General features: G+C 36.7%; 1 protein-coding gene across 2 annotated transcripts in view; it reads left to right on the top strand.

The window, feature by feature from the left end:
* LOC126354034 (probable sodium/potassium/calcium exchanger CG1090) overlaps positions 1-9,622 on the top strand; it is a 448,803-nt gene extending 439,181 nt beyond the window's left edge. The window contains exons 11-12 of one of the 2 annotated variants that reach the window (XM_050003370.1): positions 1,947-2,053; positions 9,444-9,622. In XM_050003370.1, the coding sequence (XP_049859327.1) occupies positions 1,947-2,053; positions 9,444-9,470 (134 nt within the window). In that variant the 3' untranslated portion in view covers positions 9,471-9,622. Of the gene's footprint in view, positions 1-1,946; positions 4,176-9,443 lie in introns of those variants that run through there. The other variant, XM_050003369.1, reaches the window with a different exon arrangement.
* Positions 9,623-26,969: the final 17,347 nt, after the last annotated feature.

Genomic DNA, 26,969 nt, shown 5'->3' with positions numbered 1-26,969 from the left:
TCCTATTCGATTATGACATCTAACATTCCATGCTCTGATTTGTTTTTCCTGATGACATTTTCCTGAGCAGTCCTCATGCAGAGATTGAAATGGGGGACAACTTTACTTTTGGACTATTTTACCATGCAGTAAATCACACGGCAGTTCTGAGTGTCAGCAGGGAATTTAAAAGCTACCCTTGTTTTTATCTGTTAACATTATCTCACTTAATTAGGCCATGTTGACTAATGTTAAAAGGCCAGATCAGTCATCCACACTGCTGGCCCTGTAACTACTCCTCAGAGACAATTTTTTTAGCCTGGCCTCTCTCCACAGATATCCTTTTGATGTGCTTGCATGTAGCCAGTAACTATCTGTATTATTGAGGCACATACACCACTCTATCATTGTCATGGGGGAGACATAAATATTATTTTGACAAAAATGGTAATTATTGAATACCACAGAAAAATACCAAGACTCATAAAAAAGCTTGTACAAGGAATCAAGGATTATAATGAGCTCATATGAAACATATAACTGTCAAATTTTAACAAAAATTATATGATAAGGGTGTACCACACCATCTACCCTTTTTATAACTGATATTAATCATATCTGGTCAAATGCATGGGCTCTTTAAGAAATAATAATAATATAATTTTAGTTACATTTTACTTTCAGTTATAAAATACTAACTGAATTAACTTTTCTTTTTTATTTGTAAGAAATTTTGGAATGGCTCTGAATTGGCCTCTAGTAATTGTACAGTCTTGTGGAAGACATAACAAACAAATAATAATTTTATATTTGCCAGATTGCAGTAAAATGTCATTGCATTCTGTATCAAATTTAGAGACATAAAGATCATTCTTATCTATCATACTGCCCCTGGCTGGTCTCCCCCTCTGTATTGTTCTGTGTCGCACTTGGCTGTTATGCTACTGGAAATATAAATCAGCAAAACAGTCATTAAAAGTACTTGAGGTAATCTCTGTCAGAAGCCACAAAAACACATTCTTGTGTGGATTGCTCCCATCTCACAAATAGTCAGTTACATCTTGCACATTTTCTTCTACATTATTAGTATTAGTTTCTTCATATCTAAAACTAGCTCCTAATCACACATATCATTGAGCAGAATATAATCCAGATTCTCTTTCATGCGGTTTTCCAGATTCCCAGAATTAATATAACTGATTACTTTCCAGACATAACTTTTTTACATACACATTTTGCCTATTTTGTATAAATAAAGATTGTGGATAACTCCCTAGTGATGAATATATCTAGTTTTTAATTAACACTTGGTTGGATTTGGCATGTTTACTTTCAAATAACCTTCGTATCACGAGACATTAAACAGCCTCAACCTGAGAGGCAATGTAAGCTACCAGTATTTTCATGACAATATCATGGTCACACTTTTCAATAATTCTTCACAAGAGACACTTAATCATCATCCTTAAATCAAACCAGAATCTTTGTTGTCATTGAATATCAGAGGTACATCACAATCAGCATGCTATCCCTCACTGTAGTAGTAAACAATGTAAGTACTTCATGATAATATAACTCTACTTTAACCTAGACAATGAATTATGTAAATATAGTTTTAAAATGTAATCCTGCCTATTTATAACAATTTCTAGTGACAACTATTGCACATAAAAATGTTCAGAGGTTAACAAAACCTATTCTGTTACTCATTTTGCACAAATCTTGAAAACATGTTATTTTATATCAGTTGCACAATCATAGTTAATAACTTAGAGAGGAGTTGAATGATAACTAAATGTGTCAAATTGAATTTTTGATATAGAAGCAGACTTGTTGACAATTTAAAATTTTAAAAGTTACTGTAGGTTTCAATCTTGTGTTCAGTGAATCACTTATAAAAGTCTATCCTGTTTCACACATTTCTTTGATGAAGGCTGAAATAAGACAACTGGATGCTCTTCTTTCAGGTCTTACATACTCAACTTTGTCTCTGCTGTCAACTGTTGTATTTCTAGTGGTTACAACCCATCTTAATGGTTGGAAACTTGACAAGAAGTATGGTGTCATTCTGATGGTATGGTATTTGTTGTTCATCACTTTTGCCAGTTTATATGAACTTAATGTATTTGGGTATATGAATCCACCAGAATGTCATAGTGACTTCTGAATTCAGTTTCCTATAGCATTACAGCTTTGCAAAACGCTGAATTGTTATAAAATACAGATGTGTTCAGAATTAACTGTCAGAGATGGGAGGTGTCTGGCATGTAAGAAACTAAATATATGATCTGTTTAATTTAAATAGGAATAGAGTCTTCTATTGAGTATTTAAGAATGAATGGTAAATGTTGTTTACTTTTTTAAATGACATAGAGGCTGTAAGAGTTGTTTACTCTTAATAATTTATACCAAGTTGAAGAGCCAGTCTTGTGCATAGATAATAGAAAAATTATATAGCAGAAAAGCCATCTGATGACTATTCATTCTTAAGCTTCCAAACGAGACAGAATAAGAATGATGATTGCTTTGGCCTAATTCTGCAGTGACTTCATATTGTGCCGAAATTTTGTGTGTGTGTGTGTGTGTGTGTGTGTGTGTGTGTGTGTGTGTGTGTGTGTGTGTGTGTGTGCCATCTTGTTGTATGGCTCAGTGTTGTGTTTTTGCTGACAGTTATATTACAAAGTCACACTGTGTGTTCAAGTGTGTTAACAAATTGTAACACAAGCCATAAATGCTTAGACATAGAACTTGAAAACTTTTTGATGTATCAGTTCACTGACAGCATTGGCTAATGAAGCTGACAGCCTTGCATCATCTGAAAAAATTGTATCACTTACTAGACAATTTTTCAATGTGTAAAAAAACAAAATATTTTGTAAAGATGTTATAAAACCAGGACACACAACTGAACAAATATTTGGGAAGTGATAGTGTTGTTTATAATAATGATATACATGTTATTTGATGGTTTCTGACAGTTTATCACAAGAAAATTGATTTGAAACAAATAACACACAGAGCTATGTGGCTCTTATCTCGCACATAAGCTGTTACTGTTGGGAATACTATTTAAAGAAAAAATACAAAAAAATGGATATTTTTGAGGTTAGTTGGTTGTTGATGTAAATACAAAGAAAAACTGTAGAACTAATTTGATATGAAGTGTAAGAATGACAGGATAGATTTTGTTTAGAAAAAGATATGTGGTCAAATAAACTGTATGTACAACATATGACAATAATTAAAGCCTTATTGTAATACTTGTCCTGTTACCTTAAAGCTCATACAAAAGAGTAATCTAGCTTCTAATGTACAAGTCTTTTAGATTTTAGCTCACTCAGACATGAACAGAAAAATTCTAGCTCATGTGATATACAACCTGTAAATTATTGTGAATCTTTATTTTCTAGAAGAGCTGCATTTATAACACAAGGCCACCAAAATCCATTTGTTTCCAGGCACCTTTCCTTCACAACTAATACAAACAAGAAACTATCTGATCTAATATGACAAAAGAGCTCTACTAATTTAGGTATTTCTGTGGGAAACACATGGCTAATAACTGCAGATTTAATTGTGCTTGTTAAGACTGAACATCATGTAGACATCTTTTCTGTGGTTGGGTTTCTGCTTACACTAACATGAATATAACAGCATTTGCTGTACATCTGGAAAACTGAGTGAGATATTTGTAAACTAAAAAAATCACATTGTTTAGCTTTGTTCTTATTTTTGAGAGTCTGAATAACTGTTGTTTCTTATTAACCACCTAAATGTGGCAAAAGCATATGTGTGACATATTGTATGCCACAAAAAATACAGTTCACTGTTAACCTGACAGAGAAACAAAATTAAATTCTAACACTATTCAAGGACTATATAACTCAAATGTCAAAATTAACTGTGTAATTACTTTTGTAAGCTAAGCCAAACAATGAAGAAAAACACATTCGATTAATTTCAGTTGTGCACTCAGACTGTTCTGTCATGTATTGCTCAAATAATAGTTCACAAAGTGATTCATGTCATAGAAAAACGACTACTTAAAATGTGCTTTTATGATACCCTATGCAACAATAACAGTCATGTTAAAGAAAGAAACAAAACAGTTGAGAACCACATTCCTTTTGTATTCTGTATTCTCTGTGATCTCAGTTCCACAGCTAATTACATCCATTTCTTTTAACCAAAAAGCATTTTTGTGTTTCATTTATCACGATATAATGTTAAAATGTCTTCAAGTTGCTTCCCTAAATTTGGAAATTTACTATTAAATTTTGGTTTTGTGGATTTGTTTCACATTAACAGCTATGTGTTATTCCAATATCATACTTGATTAATTTTCTTTCTGTGTACTTTACTAGAACACCATTCCTGTTATCCTTGATTCCTCTGTTCTTCTTGTGTAAACAAACACTTCAGAAATCTGACACATAAAATTTCATATAAATATTACAGTCAAATTTACAGAAAATAAAAAAACGAATATCTGCTTTGAGAATCGGAACTTATGTGCAGATAGTTTACATATAGTTACCAAAGCTTTTTCAGGTCAACAATAAGCTGCCCAGTTAGTCCAAAAACAGCTTTTTTGTGCCATTTCTTCATCACATGAATCAGCTTGTCACATAAGTGTACATTCATTGATCAGTACACTTCTTATCTTCATTTCATGGCTGTTGTTAAAAAGATGAGGTTGTGTGCTCTCATGAAATATCTCAGAGCAGCCTTGCAAACAACTTTTAGTAACATGAACATCAGCCTCACTAGACCAGAGAAGTAATATATGTCATGACATCTTTAAATAAAAAATCTGGTGGTTATGATAAAATATCAAGGAAGTTATTTAAAAGTGTTGTTCTGAATTCATATTAAGTTATTTTTGTATTCAGTTGTTGACCACTGAAACATTTTGCAATTGGCTGAAATATGCTGTCAGACTTCTGTCCAATTTCAATATTGCCAGCATTCTCAGAAATTTTTGAAAATACAATACATGTATGACTTCTTAACCATATGACTACAAATAACATAATGTCAAAGCAACAGTGTGGATTTCTAAAGGGCTTGAATATTGAGAAAGCTATTTACACATATAGCCAGAATGAACTGAATCCATTAGGCACTTAATTACAGACCACTAGTGAGCTATCAAAGGCATTTGGCTATAAATCACAATGTCATTTTAAGTAAATAAAAAAATATTAGTGTAAAAGGAACTGTTGCAATATTGGACAAATCATGTCTCTTTGACAGGTACAAAGGATATTAATAGGAAGGAGCTGTGAGTCACCCTCCACCTAGGTAGAAATTACATGTGATGTTCCGAAAGACTCCATCTTAGGGTCCTTACTTTTTCTTTCGTGTATTAAGGACCTTTCACAATTGATATTACCAGATGCAAAGTTTGATTTGGTTGCAGATGATAATTGTAATAAAAAGTATATCAGGTATAGTCATGAAAAGAATGGTTAATGACATTTTCATGGATGTTAATAAATGATTCTCAGCTATTTCTTTGTATTCAACTTTGAAAAGACACACAATATGCAAATCAGAACTTGAAAGAGGTTTACTCCCAGGATATGTCTAAAGTATGAAAACAAGGAGACAGATGGTGTTAAATTCTTGGAATTACGTGTGATAATACATGTAATTGGTAACAGCTTATTACAGAACTGGTGAAGGACCTAAAGACAGTCTCATATGAAAAGTGTATCTTGTCAGTCACATGGGAACTAAAATAAAAAAGGTAGCACAGCTTGCTTACTTTCATTCCATAAAGTCACACAGGATCATTTGTTGGGTTAACTGTTCAAGCCAATCTGAAGTTTTCTGAGTCAAAAAATGTATAATACTTGTGCTAAGAACTCAAGAATCCCTTACAGAAGCATATTCAAGGAAGTGAGCATACCAGCTATTGCAACAAAATATATGTATTGCTTAATAAAATTTCTCATAAATAATATATTTTTATGAGACCAACATCTCAGTTCGTGAGGACAGTACTGAAAGTAAAAATGAAGATTTAAAGTAACTTATTTTGGTCCAGGAAGGTATCCATTATTTATTTTCAGTAACTTCCCAGCAGTTATTGGTAGTTTAACTACTAATAAATTTCAGTTTAAGAGGAGTTTAAAGGATTTATTGGGAGCCAGTTCCCATTCAGTTGACAAATTTTTTGGTAGAACTAGTTGATTTATATATTATTAATAGTGTCAAATGATGTGAGTGTTATGTAAAATCTGACTTATGCCCATCTTCAATGCACTTGAGTGATCAATGGATTAACTGTTGGAAACTGATTTACTGTTTGATGATGCATACTACAATGACCTAAGAATTACCTCAGGGTATTCCACACATTTATGTTTTGCGACAAGGTTGTTGTTATCTCTTCCAGGAAATACATTTAAGGTATTTTTCACTAATTCCACATTGATGTGGACCCTTTCACAAAGGATCTGTGGAAGGGACATTAGCATCCTTCTTTTTCTTAAAAATGTGTTATGTATTCTTGTTTTATATGTTCTACATTCTTCCTCAATTATACATGGAACAAAATGTATATATAATCTAATCAGTATCATCCAAGCCTTGAAAACTTTAATCACACACATTTCTGTGACTTCCACTACCTCTTGTATGCTCTGAGGCAATGGATACTTGCTCAAAATCCTACTTTCATTCTTCAAAGTACTATTACCTTGCCTGCCCAATTTTTGTTGCATCTGATTCCATCCCTGTCCCATTCCCTGCTCACAGATCCTACATCGCTTGGGACATTACACTGTGGATGACACAGGTGCAAGAAATTTCCCATACATTCATCCAGTATCTTCTATTTCAGTCCAACCACTGACATTTCTTACTCAACCAAATGCAGAATCACATGTGAAGCAGCCACACCATATATCAACATTGCTGTACCTAATGTACAGCATTCTGCATTGGTATTTCCACTAACGAACTATCAATTTGCATCACTAGGCACTGATAAACAGCAAACAAAAGCCAGTTGCCTTAAACTGTTGCTGAGCACTCTCTGTCCTCAAAATCCTCCTGGTCTAAATCTCCACTACTTACAATCCTCATCTGCCCTTCACTCACTCCCTTACCATCAACATCCCTTCTCACTTTCCACCCCATGCCTCCCCTGTAATAACCCTGTCCCATATTCCCTCATTTTTATGTACATCTGTCTGACGTCCACCAATGTGGCTCAGTGGTTGAGACAATGAACTCATATACAGAAGGACAGAGGTTCAGTGCAATATATTAATCATCTTTATTTTGTATTTTCACCTTTCTCCTCCAAATTACCAGTCATAAATAAACAGTGTTTCAATTATCGTGAAGATGGGTGTATGAGGACAGTGGGGGTGGGACACAGGAGGGGGAAGGGGGCGACACAAGTGCATGCACATCCATGTGAATGAGCATTTGCATGAGAGAGGGAGGGGAGTTTGTACATAAAATTAGAAAAGAAAGGAAATTCATGCTGTTTTATGGGTTGTTGTGCAGGGGTTGACTAAATATAGAAACACCAAAAACGCAATGCATTACCTTGCCTAATGTGGCGTAGGAAAATAGCTGGCATTCTAAACAGCTTCCAGTCATCTCAGAATGGTTTTCGAGGAAATCTATACTATTCTTCCCTCAAAATAGCGGCAAATACAGGTAACAGTGATGGAGGTGGATAACAATCATGTGCCTTTCCCTCTAAAGTAGACCACAAAGGCTCAACAATGCTGAGATCTGGTGACTGTGGTGGCCATGGGAGATGTGACGATTCATCCTCATGCTTATGCTCAAAAAACCAGTCTTGGATGATGTGAGCTGTGTGAACAGGTGCTCTGTCATCTTGAAACACAGCATCACAATTCGGGAACAAATATTGTACTATTGGATGGATCCGATCAGCCAAAATGGTCACATAATCCTCAGTAGTAATGCAGTCTTGCAGAGAATCTTGGATCCCATGGAATACCATGATATGACATCCCAAATCGTCATTGAACATCTGCCATGTTTCACTCTTGAGATATAAATTCAACCAGAAATTGGAAACAGTGTGAAATTAGATTCATATTACCGAATGACATTCTTCCATCGCACCATAGTCCAAGTTTTATGGCTGCAGCACCACATTTTTCTGTCACAGGCATTTGCATCACTGAAAAGCGATTTCAGAATTTCAGCTCGCCCTGCAGTTGCATGCATTTGGTGCTCCCTTCATGTTGTTTTGGTGCTGACAGGTTTCACAAATGTGACATTTAGTTCTCCAATGACTTTTGCAGTTATTCATCACAATCCTCTTCGAAGACCATCACTAAGCACACACTTTCTTCTGTGTTGTAACTTAGCGAATTATGTTTTTTCACTTTCCCTATATGTGGTTTAAATCTTTGACATGGTGCCTCTTGAAACACCAAACACTTCAGCTACCTTAGTTACAGAAGTACTCACTATAAGAGCACCAACAATTTTCCCATGTTCAACTTCACTCACACTACACAAAACACTGTTCTGAACATGACCAACACTTGCAACATATTGTGGACACTTCACAGATGCCATTCATGCTCAAATATGACAGCACAACCTGCAGACTTGGCTTGCATTTTCTTGTATGTTCTAGCATGCAATTCTCGCAGTGTTCACATATTTCTGTCCAATTCCTGTATCTCTCTATGCACCAACTGTCATTGAAGTATGACCTACTAGCAAGTGGCTTCCTTTCCTCATTTTTATTTGTTGTTTGTGTCCTGGAATTGTCATTATTGTAAAATCTGTGTTCATGTTTGTAAGTTTGGTACAACTGTTGATGATAAACATAAAAGGCACATGCTGATATGTGCAAGACTGATGAAATACTCATAGTTACACAATGACCTGTAATGATAAGAAACTCTTAAAACCTTACCATTGAAATCTGGAAAAACTGAGAAACATACATGATGAATAGTTGTAAGGCATGATGCCAACCACATCAAAGTTAAAATAATAGTTTTTCAGATGCAAACAGGACATATTTTGGCACCCTAGATGATTAATGTGTTTGGTGCGAACCATCCGCTGTCTTTCTAACATCTGCTGTCTTTTCCCTCCTGGGAAAAAAAATTAAGTTGTGATATAATATTGTGTAGGTGATCTTACAACAGCTGTGTTGTTTCAAAGTTTGTTTACAAAGTTTGTCAGATTTAATAATAGTATGGGAGAAAAGGCAGAATGTTAGTAAAGTAACAAACTTAATAAACAATACAACTTTTTTACATGCTCATTTTCTCATTTTTATAACATCCTCATACAGGACATAACATTTATTTCATACAAAAAAAAATCGTCAACAGACAGGAAAATAAGTCTGTTTTGTATAAACAAAGACCGTGGATAACTCCCTAGTGATGAATGTGTCTAGTTTTGAATTCATACGTGGTTGAATTTGGCATATTTATTTTCAGATAACCCTCACTGTGTTAAACATATGAGATGCCAATAAACAACTATACTCTTGGTGCTGGTGGTGCTGGTGATGGTGATGACTGGCTGTCAGCTACCACATGAAAGTACAATGTTCACATTCCCGTTCATTGTAATTCAACTTTTATACCATTAAAAACAATCTGGGTGCGAAATTCAATGTTCAAATTTTATCAGCTTGCCAGTATCTACTTATTTACTCAAAGGCTTTTATAAAAAAAAACTGTGTATTTATATTGCATGAATTGCAGTGGATTGTTTTTATTCTTTTTGGGACTCCATCTTTGCATAATGTGGCAAGTTGTGAATTTTTGTTTTTTTTTTTTTTTTTTTTTTTTTTTGTCCGAAAGCAGTCCAGGCACATACAGAGGTACTATAATGCAATTAAAACATGAAAATCTGTTTGCAAGTTTGTCAGAGGTATTTTTTTTGTAAAATCTTGTTAGGCTCATTAAAAAATAACTAAGCCAGAGGCTGTAAAATGAAAAATGCTACAGTGATTATAGTGCCCTTACCTGCAAAAGGAGTTGTGGTCAGTATAAAAGCACTGAGGCCACAAACTCACCACTAGAGTGACATGGGCACACACCCATGTGAAGACAGAAAGAGCATGTGCAGACATTGATTGTCCAGTGTATTCAGTAGTGCTGGAAACAGAGAAATATTAGCTTCAAAAGAAAAGCAAACAAGTGTAGTGTATTTCCTTATAACAGAAGGAAAGCAAGCAACAGAAATACGGTGAAGAATGACACAAATTTACAGAGAGCATTGAATGTCCATTGCAGTTCAAATGCTCACTCCAACCTTTGGGGCAGTCGCTACCACTGTAACTTGCTGATCTTCAGTAGTAAAGCATCCACCTGCTGAACAAACATATTGGTAATGCAATGTGGCATTCGAGATTGTGCATCATTGGGCAATAATCATTCGTGTTGTGCCTTGACCCGTGTGATGGATGTGCAGTGATCTTCATACTTTGTACCATTCTTTAATGAATTTCCATTCCATTTCCTCCTCCTACTGTCAGGAAATGCACTACACCCCATTGCCCTTCTTTTTTTCAGCATGTCTGAGGGTAGTGGATACTTGATGCTGTCTTCTCGTGACCATGTGCCCATGTCCTTCTAGTGGCAAATTCAGGGCCTCTCCACTCTTTTTGGATCAACATCTTCTTCTGTAGGCAATGGCATTATGATACAATCTGCAGTTTTCATTTTACAGCCTCTGACTCAATTCTTTTTGAGTTTCCCTAACATGTGCATATGAATGGTGAAAACACATGTGGTAAAATGTAATTCAAGATGACTCCTTATTTAGGATTTCATGATAGGTTTTTATTTGTTTCAGAATGCCTAAAATATAATCAAATAAGTGCTTTTTAAAGATTTTTCATGAGTACGTACTCCATTGTGAACTCTAGATAAGAAGATAAATGTATAAGATGATATTTTCTGACTGACAAGTGAGGTGTGTTGCTACTGTCACAAGAACTACTCCAGGCTCAAAACAGTTGTTTCTCAAACCAGTGGAAACATATGAATGATATGAAAACTTTTGTGACTCGTCTTCTATGGCAACAGTTGTTCATTACACTTGCATAAGTAAATTACAAGATGAAACAAAGATCGCAAGAAAAAAATTGTCCTGAGCCACAAGAAAATTAAAGAAGTTGTAGTCTCATTCAATTGTAGACACAGATTCAACTACATACCCACTAACTGCTGTATAATAACACTGGTGTAGTAATATTGATAGACAGTGGTGAAAACTACCATAATAGTTAGTTCACTCAGCTGAATAAATTTACCAGCCTATAGGCATTGGCATTTAACATCACTCTAACAGCCTCACATGAAGGTGTAGTGTTCTTGCAAAACAATAAGAGCTGATTACCGTGTCATTCAGCAGAGTGTGACATTGTGTCAGCTCCTACTGAATCATCGATTAGTTGAAAACGGCATCAGCTGGTTTCCAAAAAATAATACTAAGCTTGTGGCCACTCAGCCAGCTAGCTGATCTAATGTCTCAGTTTGCCGGATATGCTGTTTTTGTTGCCGGCAGCACCCCTGCTAGATGTAGACGTAATGGCACTTGACAATAGTTCTGTGTCCTCCATTAGTGCTTCCAATGAGATTACAAATTCCTTCCCCATTGCATCAGCATGTAGAGCCAAAACTAGCCAGAACAATGCAGTTCCAAAGCAACACTCTGGTCCCCAGACAGAGTTAGTGGAACTGGAGCCAGAGGCTACATAGGAAGTGTGGGAACATCAGATGCTGGTATTGGCAGCCCTGGCAGTTCTTCTGATGGAGGAACCAGATCAATGTCCACAGATTCCCCTTTATCAAATGGGATAGAAGGCCCAAATATCCATCATATGCAGTGTGTGAGTTTCCACTGTTTTGGTGACTGTCTGGATAGTGGTGCTTGAAAGAGAAGATCCAGTAGTCTCTCATGAGGATACCCACTCAATAATTCTGCTGGACTATGACTATGTTTGAGTGTTGACCTGTAATCAGCTGAAAAGGTATTAAGATCTGAGTCCTATTTAGTTGACCCTATAACTTTTGCCATTTGGGTTTTAAAAGTGCAAATGATACATTTGGCTGTGCAAATGATACATTTGGCTAAGAAATTAGAAGCTGGATGAAAAGGTGGGGTTGTAAATGCTAAATGCCATTGCAAGTGCAGAATCAGTATAACTCAGATGCCATGAACTGATGTGTATTGTCCAAAACCAAGGTTCAGGGGCTCCTTCTATGGTGGAATTTTTTAGGGGCACCACCATCACTGATATCATCTGTTGCAGTCTACCAATATGAGGAAACTAGAAAAAAAGTCTAGCACAATAATCCACATCATTCCAAGAAAGAGGCTGGAAAAGTCTGCATGGACACCATTCCATCGCTGAATTGATGTACTTGGAAGGTTGTACAGTGTTGAACTGTCCACGTAGTGTCATCATCCAAGTGTGGCCTCCACACGTGTTGGTGGTCCAGCTGCATCATCTGGATGGTCCCTCAGTGTGACTGGTGCAGTATGGCAGATTCAGATTATTAGTATTATAAACTGTGATCTCGTAGTAGCATCTACGAATTTGCTATTTCATGCTGAATGACAGGAAGTGTCAGTGACATTTCTTATTGTTGTTGGCGCTCTGGCACTGGAAAATGTGCAGTCATAATTATGGGCATTCTGTTCAATGTTCTGCACATTGAGAAGCAATACAATCCATCCACACTCAATTTTTATCATTGTTAGAGCTGGATTACAGAAGGCTTTGAACTCTCACACCTACATGGCATTCAAACGTTATCCAGGACCATGATTTTTAAAGTGTGTCAAATTGTGTGAGCACTCACAGATAAAGTTAAAATCAAACAATGGAATAATGACAATATTATGAAAGTATTATGAAAAAAATAGATTGCTGCTCACCATATAGTGGAGATGTTGAGCCACAGACAAGCACAACAAAAAGACTACCAAACATGTAAGCTTTCAGCCAGAAGTCCTTCTTCTGAAATAGCCAACATACATACACACTCATATTCATGCAAACACAGTTCACACACACATGACCACTGTCTCTGGCTATTGAGACTAGACTCACAGACTGGCCTCAGAAGCCAGAGTCTGTTTCAGTAGAAGGCCTTCTGACCAAAAGCTTACCTGTTTAGTTGTCTTTTTGTTGTGCCTGTCTATCCTTTTCATAATATTATAGATAAAGTTAAGTTGTAGTTGGACAGACTGGAACAGCAGCAATTGCTTTCTTCCATCTCTCTTAATCAATAAGCCTCCAATTTGATGGTAGTGGTAAAGCTGGGTGGCTCCCTTCACATGTGATGATTTTAAATCTACAGTTAAAATACAAGCAGTAGTAGATTCATGCCAATAGCCACGCCCTGACCAGCTCTTTTCTGAATTATCTGGGAGTCAACATTTTTCAAAAACTTGATCACATGGGAGTTTATTTTTAGCTTCCATTAGACAAGCCCTGAAATTTTTTTATCTTGAACACCCCCATTGGTCTTTATGAGTACATACAACAGATTCATTCAGAATTGTCAGTGTGCTGGTCTTATTTGAAAGATTTTTGGGACAAAGCATCATAGCATTTGTGTCCAAAGTGTTAACTTCTAAACTGAAAATTACCTTTTGCTTCAGATATGTCAGCACTAACAACCTACAATTACCTGTTGCTTCAGATATGTCAGCACCAACAACTGACAATTGTCATCTTCTTGCATTTGTAGCAGGAAACCCTGACACATTTGAAGTTGACATCATTGGATGAAGAAGCAATGGAGTCCCATTGGTGCTGTGGCCAGCAACTTGATGGGCCATCCATTGTAGACATGCTGGAGTACCTGCTGGAGGAATGCTCACACCTGGTTGTGGCTGGCAAGATTGCTATTGTAACACATTAGTGGATTACTAGTTTCAGCAATATAAACTGCTGTTTTCATATCCATAAAGCCAGGCAGTGGTGGTTACATCATACAATGATTTAAACCACTCTGTTATAAGAAGAACGTACAATGTGCATAACACAGGTGAGACCTTACACTACCATGCCGGATGTGCAAACTTAGAATTCGTATGGCAGATAATAATGTCATTTTATGATTTAATGTCATGTTGGCCAGGACACTGCTATATTGCCAAAACTAGTAATCCACTAATGTATTAACATAGCGATTTTGGCAAATAAATAACAGTTTTCATGAAAAGACCAGAGTACAAATTTATAATTAGCCTCCTGCACTGACTAAATATGCCAGGTAATTGCAGTTTCTAGAACTGACTGGAAAGTCTTCAAGGATTACTCTCTTCGGGTGTACATCTGGAAATGGACTGTTTCCTATGTGTCAAAGGCCAGGCCCAGACCCAAGCAAGGTCAAGACATTTCAGTGTCGGGTGGACAGACAGTAGTGTGTAAAGTACTGACAGTTTGATAAGTACAAGACACTTTGATGCAGGCAATGGACAGTGCATTCTGGGATCTAAGCTCTGAGCACAAACAGTGATGACAATGGCATATGATACATAATTAAATCTAAATAATTAAATCCATTATTAATCTATCCATACAAAAGTGTACAAAATTTGTGTACACCAGAAATGATAGCAAATGCCTCTCTCTCAGTTTAGGAGTAAATGCTTTGGACACAAACAGTATAGGTTTTTCAGAACCACCAGCAAGCTTATGAGACAAGATGGTATTGATGCCAGCCAGTGAGATACCTATTGGCAGAGTTATTGGTAAATGATACTAATACATCTATAAACATGGCACAGATAGATTGCATAAGGTCAGTGTTTGAAAAGTCTTCTTACTTGCCTCTAACCAATGAAAAAGAACCTCCTCCTGGTGTAACTGATTTAGTGAGTAGATTATAGAAGCTGTCCATGAGATAAACCAGGCATAAAAATTGTGTCTAAAGACACTTGCTGATAGGTATTTTGTTTATTGCTGTGACCTGTTCTTGCATAGGCCAAAGGCTGCCTTTACTAAGAAGGTAGCCAAAAATACATAACAGAAGGCTGGAATGCGGAACATTTTGAAAAATTACACTTGAGGTCTTCATTTGGAAGCACTGTGAAAATGAGACACAAATTATATAAATGTTTTCATTAGTACATCCCATTATCAGTCATCCAGGTAGTTGACACAGTATTAGACACTGTGATGCTATGTTCCAAACATCTTTCAAATATGACTAGCACACTGGCAATTCTGAATGGTAATCCACTATATGTACTAATAAAGGTCAGTGGGGGTGTTCAAATTAAAAAAAAAATTCAGGTCTTGTCTAATGGAAGCTTAAAATAAACTTCCATGAGATCTACTTTTGAAAAAAAGTTGACTCCCAGATAGTTTAGAAAAGAGGTGGTCAGAGCATGGCAATTGGCACGCATCTACTACTGCTTGTATATTGACTGTAAATTTAAAATCACCACATGTGAAGGGAGCCACCCAGTTTTCACACTACTGTCAAATTGGAGGCTTATTGATTAAAAGAGATGGAGGAGAGCACTTGCTGCTGTTCCAGTCAGTCCAACTGCAACTTAACTTTATCTCCAATATTATGAAAAGGATAGATTTCTACTCACCATATAGCAGAGGTGAGTTGCAGACAAGCACTGTTATCTGAAACAGATAACATATGCGCGCGCGCGCGCACACACACACACACACACACACACACACACACACACACACACACACACACACACACACACACACACACACATTCTCTCTCTCTGGCTTCCGAGGCCAGTCTGCGAGTCTAGTCTCAGCAGCCAGAGACAGTGGTCATTTGTGTTTGAACTGTATTTGGTAACACAATTTGACACACTTTAAAAAATCATGGTCCTGCTGAATGTATGAATGCCATGTAGGTGTGAGAGTTCAAAGCCTTGTGTAATCCAGCTCAAACAATGATGAAAATTGAGAGTGGATAGACCGGGGAGTTTCAATAAGTATTGTAGTAAGAATTGGTTCTTTTCAATCTGAAAGTGTGAATTTGAAGGCCTATTGATGATGCTTAACAGTATATGGGCTTTTAACTTGTAAACAATAAACATCAGTTCTACATAACTGTCATGATATTAATAATATGAGATTGAAAATTTAATTACACTGTAGGTTTTCCTGGTGAATATACTCCCTGTGATACAGGCATCCCATGTTGATTGGACGTGAAGTGGGATGCAGTAGGCGCTATGATGTATGAAGTGGGTGGCCACAGCAGATGAGACATAAACTTCAGTTTTCCATTTTCTTCCTCCCACAGCCTGTACTTAAGAAATGCTAGTCTATCTCAAATATTAACCATTCGTGATTTTTATTTAGAATCATAACTGGGTCTGAATTACAGGACGAGTCTCAAAAACTTGTTTGGTCTTAAAAATACCATAAGTTGATAATTCATGGTATTACACTATCTTAAATCTGTTATTTAATAGTAATGACAATGACACCTGAGAACTCCTCTGAAAATCTGGGTTCAAAGGAAGTCATGTGCACCATATCTTCAGCCGTTATTCAACATTCTTGATGCTCACATTCCATGAAGTCTCCAAATTATAAAATATATTAATCAAAGTTATAACGTGCATCTGCAACAAAGGGGAATTAACTCAATTTTTTACATGTGAAATTTCATAAAAAACTTAATTCTGGAAGAAATTACTGAATATTGTAAACAAGTGTGAGTAAGATTTTGAGATAAAGCTAATTTTTTCATCTTGTAAAAGTGAAGCAGATATACCACATACCATTAGGTATTGTAGCCAAACATAATATGCTATATTGTGTAACATAATAATGAACAAACATATTTATAACTAAGTTATTACTACACTTGTTTCTAGATTGTCATGTAAGCAGACTACTTTCTGACTTTGGAGAAGGATGTCACCAGAAGTATTCTAGTTCTACTATCATTTCCCACACTGCTAGAAATTGTCATCCAAGATTGTGATGACTTTCAGTGATGATAAATTAAATTTTGTGTCCATCAAATTTCACAATCTTACATGAAATACATAACTGAACCTCTTTGAGGTAGATATCAACATTAACATGAGAGGTGTAGTTTTGGTGTTTAGCTGATTAAACAACTCATTATATCAAACATATTATTGAATCAAACTGCAACGCAGGACTCCTCACAGGATAGTGGCACAAATAATGCGTCTCCAACTCGTGTAATTACTGAATGCCTCAGAAATGTCATATTTCAGCATCACCTTTATGGCCTTTATGGCAGGCATGAAGTTGAAAACTTTTGTAACTTCTGGCACTCAACACAAGCTATTCTTTCCCTGTATGACAGGTAAGCTATGGAACTCAGTACTCAGAGAAAAAATTCCACCACTGTTTGATACAGATGGGAACATGGCATACCAACAGGCAGTGGGTGCATTTAGAAACAGTATAAACAACAAGAAGTGTCACAGAAGAAGGTGGGAGCCTGTATTGTGAGGGTGGAAGCTAACTTTGTCATAAGCAGTGTCCAAATAAACCCATTTACATCCAAATCAAAGTCCAAACATATAACAAGGTAACCAGCACGTTACTATAATTCTATATAAGGGATAACTTCATTTATAGTATGTGAACTGGCTTTGTGGCAATAGGGCTTGTGTACTTAAGGTGTTCAAGAGGCCAAAGTATCTGCCCACTTCAGTTGCCTAAAGAGATCCCTTTCAGGTTGCCCATGATGTGGGGACACTGACCACCTCAGAAGCGACTAACCGATTCCACCTCCATATCCCTTTGCTGTGATGGAGTATCATTGCCAGTAGCTGGTGGGGTACAGTATTCTTCCCCTTTTCAGTCATAGGGTTGGAAATGTCCCAGGTGGTAACTGGATGGATAACGAATGGGCTCAGGTAATGCTGGAATGGTGATAAAGGGAAAGCCATTCTGGACCGTGTGGTGGTAAGGGTGCCATGCTGGTGTCTGTCACTGATCATATAAGAGGATAGAGTAAACTGGGTAGAGGTAATGGCTCAGTCTCTGTGGGTTCATCCCTGTCTTCATTGGAGCTTTCTTGTTGCCACTGAAATTGGCAGAAGTGTAGCTCATAACTGTGTGAAGGCTATTGTGATGACAGCAAAGACAAAAAGTAAGCTCATTACTTGTGCTGGGTGTTAGACCTCTTATGTGCTGAGTTACAGTGCCATTTAAACATATGATCTTATCTTTTTCTCATCTAACATACATTTTATCAGTAGCAGAAGTTAATAAGGTCTTCCACAAATTACAGCGACATCTATCACATTGCGAAAAAAGTGGTCCAACTAAAACATTCATATTTCTTTACATACTACACGAATATGTAACAAAAATGATGGTTTATATTTTAAAAAACGCAATTGATATCTTTTTGACCTATGGAAGTGCCATCTAGTGGGCCAACCATAGCACCATCTGGTTTCCCCCTTCAAGCTAGACGAGTTTCGTTCTTTGTAGTTTTTTCATTTGATGCTTATTTTGTGAAATATTAGGCCCAGTCACTATCAATGGACCACCTTGTATACTCTACTTAATGTGTGGTAATTTGTCTCATTTTCACCAATGTAGACTTTGTAGTGCTTCCCATATTAAAAATTATTACCATAAAAAAGAGATTTCTTGCTAAAATGCCTTACTGCTCTGGACATACTAACCATGAAAACTAGTGTCATAGGTAAGGTTGTGTGTGAAGTGCTAAACTGAATGTGACACCAAAATAAATTCTGGTGAATAGCTCTAAATTTTTTCCTAGATGGTCAATTTTGTTTATGTACATTTTTAAATGATGATGGCGTCCTCTTGGGTAAAATATTCCAGAGGTAAAATAGTCCTCCATTCAGATCTCCGGGCGGGGACTGCTCAAGAGGATGTCATTATCAGGAGAAAGAAAACTGGCATTCTACGAATCGGAGCGTGGAATGTCAGATCCCTTAATCGGACAGGTAGGTTAGAAAATTTAAAAAGGGAAATGGATAGGTTAAAGTTAGATATAGTGGGAATTAGTGAAGTACGGTGGCAGGAGGAACAAGACTTCTGGTCAGGTGACTTACAGGGTTATAAACACAAAATCAAATAGGGGTAATGGAGGAGTAGGTTTAATAATGAATAGGAAAAGAGGAATACAGGTAAGCTACTACAAACAGCATAGTGAACGCATTATTGTGGCCAAGATAGATACGAAGCCCACACTACTACAGTAGTACAAGTTTATATGCCAACTTGCTCTGCAGATGATGAAGAAATTGAAGAAATGTATGATCAAATAAAAGAAATTATTCAGATAGTGAAGGGAGACGAAAATTTAATAGTCATGGGTGACTGGAATTCGAGTGTAGGAAAAGGGAGAGAAGGAAACATAGTAGGTGAATATGGATTGGGGCTGAGAAATGAAAGAGGAAGCCGCCTGGTAGAATTTTGCACAGAGTACAACTTAATCATAGCTAACACTTGGTTTAAGTATCATGAAAGAAGGTTGTATACATGGAAGAAGCCTGGAGATACTAAAAGGTGTCAGATAGACTATATAATTGTAAGACAGAGATTTAAGAACCAGGTTTTAAATTGTAAGACATTTCCAGGGGCAGATGTGAACTCTGACCACAATCTATTGGTTATGACCTATAGGTTAAAACTGAAGAAACTGCAAAAAGGTGGGATATTAAGGAGATGGGACCTGGATAAACTGAAAGAACCAGAGATTGTACAGAGTTTCAGGGAGAGCATAAGGGAACAATTGACAGAAATGGGGGAAAGAAATACAGTAGAAGAAGAATGGGTAGCTTTGAGGAATGAAGTACTGAAGGCAGCTGAGGATCAAGTAGGTAAAAAGACGAGGGCTAGTAGAAATCCTTGGGTAACAGATGAAATATTGAATTTAATTGGTGAAAGGAGAAAATATAAAAATGCAGTAAATGAAGCAGGCAAAAAGGAATACAAACGTCTCAAAAATGAGATCGACAGGAAGTGCAAAATGGCTAAGCAGGGATGGTTAGAGGACAAATGTAAGGATATAGAGGCTTATCTCACTAGGAGTAAGATAGATACTGCCTACAGGAAAATTAAAGAGAGCATTGGAGATAAGAGAACCACTTGTATGAAAATCAAGAGCTCAGATGGAAACGCAGTTCAAAGCAAAGAAGGGAAAGCAGAAAGGTGGAAGGAGTATATACAGGGTCTATACAAGGGCGATGTACTTGAGGACAATATTATGGAAATGGAAGAGGATGTAGATGAAGATGAAATGGGAGATATGATAATGCGTGAAGAATTTGACAGAGCACTGAAAGACCTGAGTCGAAACAAGGCCCCTGAAGTAGACAACATTCCATTAGAACTACTGACGACCTTGGGAGAGCCAGTCCTGACAAAACTCTACCATCTGGTGAGCAAGATGTATGAAACAGGCGAAATACCCTCAGACTTCAAGAAGAATATAATAATTCTAATCCCAAAGAAAGCAGGTGTTGACAGATGTGAAAATTACCGAACAATCAGTTTAATAAACCACAGCTGCAAAATATTAACATGAATTCTTTACAGACAAATGGAAAAACTAGTAGAAGCCGACCTCGGGGAAGATCAGTTTGGATTCCGTAGGAACACTGGAACACGTGAGGCATACTGACCTTACGACTTATCTTAGAAGAAAGATTAAGGAATGGCAAACCTACGTTTCTAGCATTTATAGACTTAGAGAAAGCTTTTGACAATGTTGACTGGAATACTCTCTTTCAAATACAAGGAGTGAAAGGCTATTTACATTTTGTACAGAAACCAGATGGCAGTCATAAGAGTCGAGGGGCATGAAAGGGAAGCAGTGGTTGGGAAGGAAGTAAGACAGGGTTGTAGCCTCTCCCTGATGTTATTCAATCTGTATATTGAGCAAGCAGTGAAGGAAACAAAAGAAAATTTCGGAGTAGGTATTAAAATCCATGGAGAAGAAATAAAAACTTTGAGGTTTGCCAATGACATTGTAATTCTGTCAGAGACAGCAAAGGACTTGGAAGAGCAGTTGAATGGAATGGACAGTGTCTTGAAAGGAGGAAGTAAGATGAACATCAACAAAAGCAAAATGAGGATAATGGAATGTAGTCGAATTAAGTCAGGTGATGCTGAGGGAATTAGATTACGAAATGAGACACTTAAAGTAGTAAAGGAGTTTTGCTATTTGGGGAGCAAAATAACTGATGATGGTCGAAGTAGAGAGGATACAGAATGTAGACTGGCAATGGCAAGGAAAGTGTTTCTGAAGAAGAGAAATTTGTTAACATCGAGTATAGATTTAAGTGTTAGGAAGTCATTTCTGAAAGTATTTGTATGGAGTGTAGCCATGTATGGAAGTGAAACATGGGTGATAAATAGTTTGGACAAGAAGAGAATAGAAGCTTTCGAAATGTGGTGCTACAGAAGATGCTGAAGATTAGATGGGTAGATCACATAACTAATGAGGAGGTATTGAATAGGATTGGGGAGAAGAGAAGTTTGTGGCACAACTTGACCAGAAGAAGGGATCGATTGGTAGGACATGTTCTGAGGCATCAAGGGATCACCAATTTAGCATTGGAGGGCAGCGTGGAGGGTAAAAATCGTAGAGGGAGACCAAGAGATGAATACACCAAGCAGATTCAGAAGGATGTAAGTTGCAGTAGGTACTGGGAGATGAAGAAGCTTGCACAAGATAAGCATGGAGAGCTGCATCAAACCAGTCTCAGGACTGAAGACCACAACAACAACATTTTTTGTAGATATTATTTAATTTTTGTATTTTTTTTACTTTTTTTAAAGTAAATAATTTCATGTATTATTATATTTAATTAAATATATCATTATAATTAATTGATTATTCTAATTCATGTGTTTGTCAAAAGTTGTAGATACCTATTTTTTAAGGAAAAGAAATTATTGTATAGCAAAATATTTATAATAGTGTAATTATTGTATATAATAAAAAATATTTAATTACATATTTGATAAATATAAGTAGTATTTAAAATAATCAATTATATTAATTACAGTGATATAATTGGTTTTTAATTAAATGTATTATTATAAATATAATTATTATTTAATGTAATACATATAATTGTATATTATTACATATTATATTAAAGAATAAATTCTACTGATTTAATTAATTTATAGTATTTGATCTTCCCTTATTAATAATAGAAAAGAAACATTAAACTTTGATATAAATGATATAATATAATTATTGGGATACTAGTCCCATCTTTATCTTTATTTATATATAATAGAGAAGTAGTCATCATGTGGAAAATGTGTTCTTTTTTTATTTCTTCTTGAGCTTTTCTTTTTGTCTTACTTTTTATGATTTTGTAACATAATCAATTCAAGTTAATTATAAGAATTCGTTTATTTGGATTTTTTTTGTTCAAAAGCTTTTTTCTTGCTTATTTTCTTGCTTATTTTCTTTGTTTTATTTGCACGTTTTGTTAAAATGTCTTTTTTTTCTCTGGCAGTAATTTGATTTGATTATACAAGTGATCTTGGAATTAGTGACTGATGTAATATCAGCATAACTCATGCCAGCGATTGTGATTATGCAACTGACACAAGTGAATATTATTGGTTAAGACAATTATAGACAACATTCTGGAAACATCCCCCAGGCTGTGGCTAAGCCATGTCTCCACAATATCCTTTCTTTCAGGAGTGCAAGGTTCGCAGGAGAGCTTTTGTAAAGTTTGTAAGGTAGGAGATGAGATACTGGCAGAAGTAAAGCTGTGAGTACTGTGCGTGAGTCGTGCTTCGGTACCTCAGATGGTAGAGCACCTGCCCGTGAAAGGCAAAGGTCCTGAGTTCGAGTCTCGGTTGGACACACTGTTTTAATCTGCCAGGAAGTTTCAATTATAGACAATTTTGGTTTTAAAAACAAGGTTTATGAGGTGAAATTTAAAATCCACATAACTTTTTTATGAATCTGTGGAACTTAAACAACAAACTAAGATTGATATCCTATTATTTTTAATGTTGATTTTTGTACCAGGGTACAGTTATTCAAGGTCTTCAAACGCAAAGAATTTGGTGGTACAAGGGTAAGTCAATTATTAGCCACAATTTAGTTATATTTTTGTTTATTTTGACAGTACTGTTGTTTTACATTGATGACCCATGCTTTGATTATTTGTTGTTATATCTTTGCAATTTTCAAGCTCCTAGGTTAGTTTTTTTATTGCTGCCATGCTGTTAATCATGATTGCTCCGCTGTCTATTTGCACCAAGGAAGAGCAACATTCAGTGATCCAATTTTTGTGGTCAGAAGGTATATCAGGGGCTGAAATTCATCAAAGACTTTTGGTACCCTATGGTAACAGTGTTTTGCCACAACAGAGTGTCTACGAATGGATTGAAAAATTTCGAAATGGTCACACAAGTGTTACGCATGATGAAGGAGCCGGACAACCATTTAACGCCACAAAATAGGAAGTCATTAAGTGTTCACGTGAAGTAATTCTCTTAGACAGACAATTAACTATTGATGAAGTGGCACATCATCTGCAAATTAGTCATGGTTCTGCCTATGAAATCATCCACAACAGACTTGGGTTTGATAAAGTTTGTGCAAGATGGGTCGCAAAACATCTCACACAGTTGTATAAACACATGCTCTTGGCCATCTGCAAAAAATATTTGGATCACTATGGTAATGAAGGGGACAACTTCTTAGACAGGATCATTACTGGTGATGAAACATGGATCCATCATTATGAGCCGGAGAGTAAATGGCAGAGTAGGGTATGGAAACATCCAAATTCGCAAGAAAAAGTGCAAGACCCAACCATCCGCAGGAAAACTGATGCTTACAGTCTTTTGGGAAACACAAGGGCCAGTACTAGAACATTATGGGGAGAGGGGCACAACAATAAACAGTGTACATTACAGTGAGATGCCTTTTGCCAGGCTGAAATTCTGCAATTTGAAGCAAACACCGAGGATTGCTGTCAAAAGGTGTTGTGTTGTCGCATGACAGTGCCTGTCCACATACTGCTGCCCACACTGCTGAAATGCTCCAGAAACTCAAATTTGAAGTACTGGATCAACCTCCATATAGTCCTGATCTTGCCCCTTCTGACTATTACTTGTTTGGTCCACTGAAACAGGCATTAAGGGGCCGTCATTTTGCCTTGGACGAAACAGTGAAAGAAGCAGTGCATTCCTGGCTCGCAGCTCAGCCAAGAACCCCCTTTTATGAGGGCATCAGGAAGCTTGAACAATGGTGGACCAAGTGTGTTGAAATGCAAGGAGATTATGTCAAAAAATTACATTCTTTCCTATTTGATTACAGTAAAATTTTATAACTACTTTGCAGATAATAATTGAATTACCCCCATATTTTGTTCCATTCAGAGGAACCTACCCCATGATTGGTAATGCACAACTGCCTGTAGTTAATTAATAATTTGCCTCATGTCATCTAAAGCTTTCTCTAGCGCCATATTAATTTTTTTCTCCATAGCTCATGACTTCTAACATCTGATTTATAATAGTGAAATTTTGGAGTTGATTTCAGGAGTACTACTACGATGCTACAATAATGTCTCAATATGTGGAATACCTCCTCATTTATTAATCCAAAACGTAATGAGGAAAAATTATTTATCAGAGTCAGTTCTATATGAGAGCCAGTCTAAACACACTAAAAACAGTAACAATTGTAGAATCTGATTATGACACTTTGTACACCACAATATACAGAAGATAATACACAGCATTTTTTCCATGTTTCTTTAGTAGTTCAAATCACTTTTTCATTAGTAAAAATTATACTTTTAAACATTTTATTACATAAAACAAAGCAATCATGATTAATATGTGTGTCACATCATGGGGGTCAATTTTTAATAAGTGAAATTGTAATTATGTAGACATCAGTATGGGTAAAGTCTTCAGCATTGTCAGATAGGTTTCTTAATCAGTTAAACATTAAATATAAATACTGGACATTATGGACCTTGGCACCAAGTTTGATACAGAATTTCCTACAGTTTATCATGACTCAAGGACAACTCAGCATTGCTTTCCCACATTCCTGGTCTATATGGCATGACCATCTGTCAATTGTGGAGATAGTACCCTGTCTTCTTTACCAGCTTGTATCACTATCACAGCACATGTAGTTTTGCATGATATGATAAACTACAGCCCACACATTGGCATAAATGCCTCAAGTTATCAAAGTTTATAGATGTGTGCAGTGTGGATAGCTATTATGCCAGCAGTCTTTATGGGCCTCAACAGATCATGTTTCATGTAGCTGCTCTACAATACTGGTTTAACTTCTCTGTGGTGCAACACCTTGCCTAGGTTTGAATAAAGCAAAATGGCATTTCCTGAGCTGAGGACAGACCTCGACCATAGCCAGGGTTGTGGCGGTCCTCCACCTTCTGGAGATGAAGATGAAGGTGAGGATTCTCCATTAAAATCCTTGCCCTCTCTACTTAAAGCCACTAAACTGATAATCACATCTGATTATGTACTGAGATATGATGTACTTTTGTGGAGGAATACTCATACCCAGCAAATGATAATGAAGCTGTTTGCTTTAATTTAACTTGAATTATTAGCTGTAAAATTTCATAGTACAACTGGACAAAATCTTTCTGGTCACTTCACCACCAGAATGTACAAAATCTTTCTGATCACTTCACTACCAGAATGTACGGTTTTACAAATATACGCAATTAAATGATGTTTTTAGCCTGAGAAACATGACAACATTGTATGAAAATTATTGGTTCATCTTATGTGCAATTAAACATTGCACTAAAATAAAAAATCTTACTCTTTATTTAATGTAAAACCTATCTTTGCCTCTCTCTCACATATTCCTTTCTAATAAAGCTTAGGTCATTCCACACACCATCCACTTCCTTTGACAATTTTGCATGCTGAAAAATAATGCTTCTGAATTTTTTGTATGAAAACTCTTAAAGCTTTTTAAACAAATATGAAAAACATTATTATTAACACACTACATATTTATTCTTCATGTCTACACATTTATTTCTCAACACTGTGAGCATGGCAATGAACACACATCTCACAATAAGAAACCAGTTTCTTAATACCATCAATGTAGAATGTTGGGCTTTGTTGATGGAGCCACAACTTTACATCTGCTCACACCGCTTAATCACTACCAGAGTGAAGTTCTGAAACATGTTCTGTAAGTTTTTGAAACAGATGAAAATCAGGTGGTGCCATGTCAGGACTGTATGGAGGAGATAGATGACAGTGAATCAAATACATAAAATTGTTGCAGATGCTGCAGTGTGCATGTGTGGTCTGGCATTGCCATGCTCAAGGAGAGCATGTTCCATTAGCGAATGAACTCTTGTAATTCCAATGTCGATTACAGCTCACTTGATGTGCCATCATAGTTATGTCATATACACTTCCTGGAAATTGAAATAAGAACACTGTGAATTCATTGTCCCTGGAAGGGGAAGCTTTATTGACACATTCCTGGGGTCAGATACATCACATGATCTCACTCACAGAACCACAGGCACATAGACACAGGCAACAGAGCATGCACAATGTCGGCACTAGTACAGTGTATATCCATCTTTCGCAGCAATGCAGGGTGCTATTCTCCCATGGAGACGATCGTAGAGATGCTGAATGTAGTCCTGTGGAACGGCTTGCCATGCCATTTCCACCTGGCACCTCAGTTGGACCAGCGTTCGTGCTGGACGTGCAGACCGCGTGAGACGACGCTTCATCCAGTCCCAAACATCCTCAATGGGGGACAGATCCGGAGACCTTGCTGGCCAGGGTAGTTGACTTACACCTTCTAGAGCACGTTGGGTGGCACGGGATACATGCGGACGTGCATTGTCCTGTTGGAACAGCAAGTTCCCCTGCCGGTCTAGGAATGGTAGAACGATGGGTTCGATGACGATTTGGATGTACCGTGCACTATTCAGTGTCCCCTCGATGATCACCAGAGGTGTAT

The sequence above is a fragment of the Schistocerca gregaria genome, chromosome 3 (genome assembly GCF_023897955.1).
Source record: "Schistocerca gregaria isolate iqSchGreg1 chromosome 3, iqSchGreg1.2, whole genome shotgun sequence".
NCBI classification, from domain to species: domain Eukaryota; kingdom Metazoa; phylum Arthropoda; class Insecta; order Orthoptera; family Acrididae; genus Schistocerca; species Schistocerca gregaria.
Note: the sequence above shows the minus strand (reverse complement) of the source record. Positions and strands in the feature narration are given on the sequence as shown.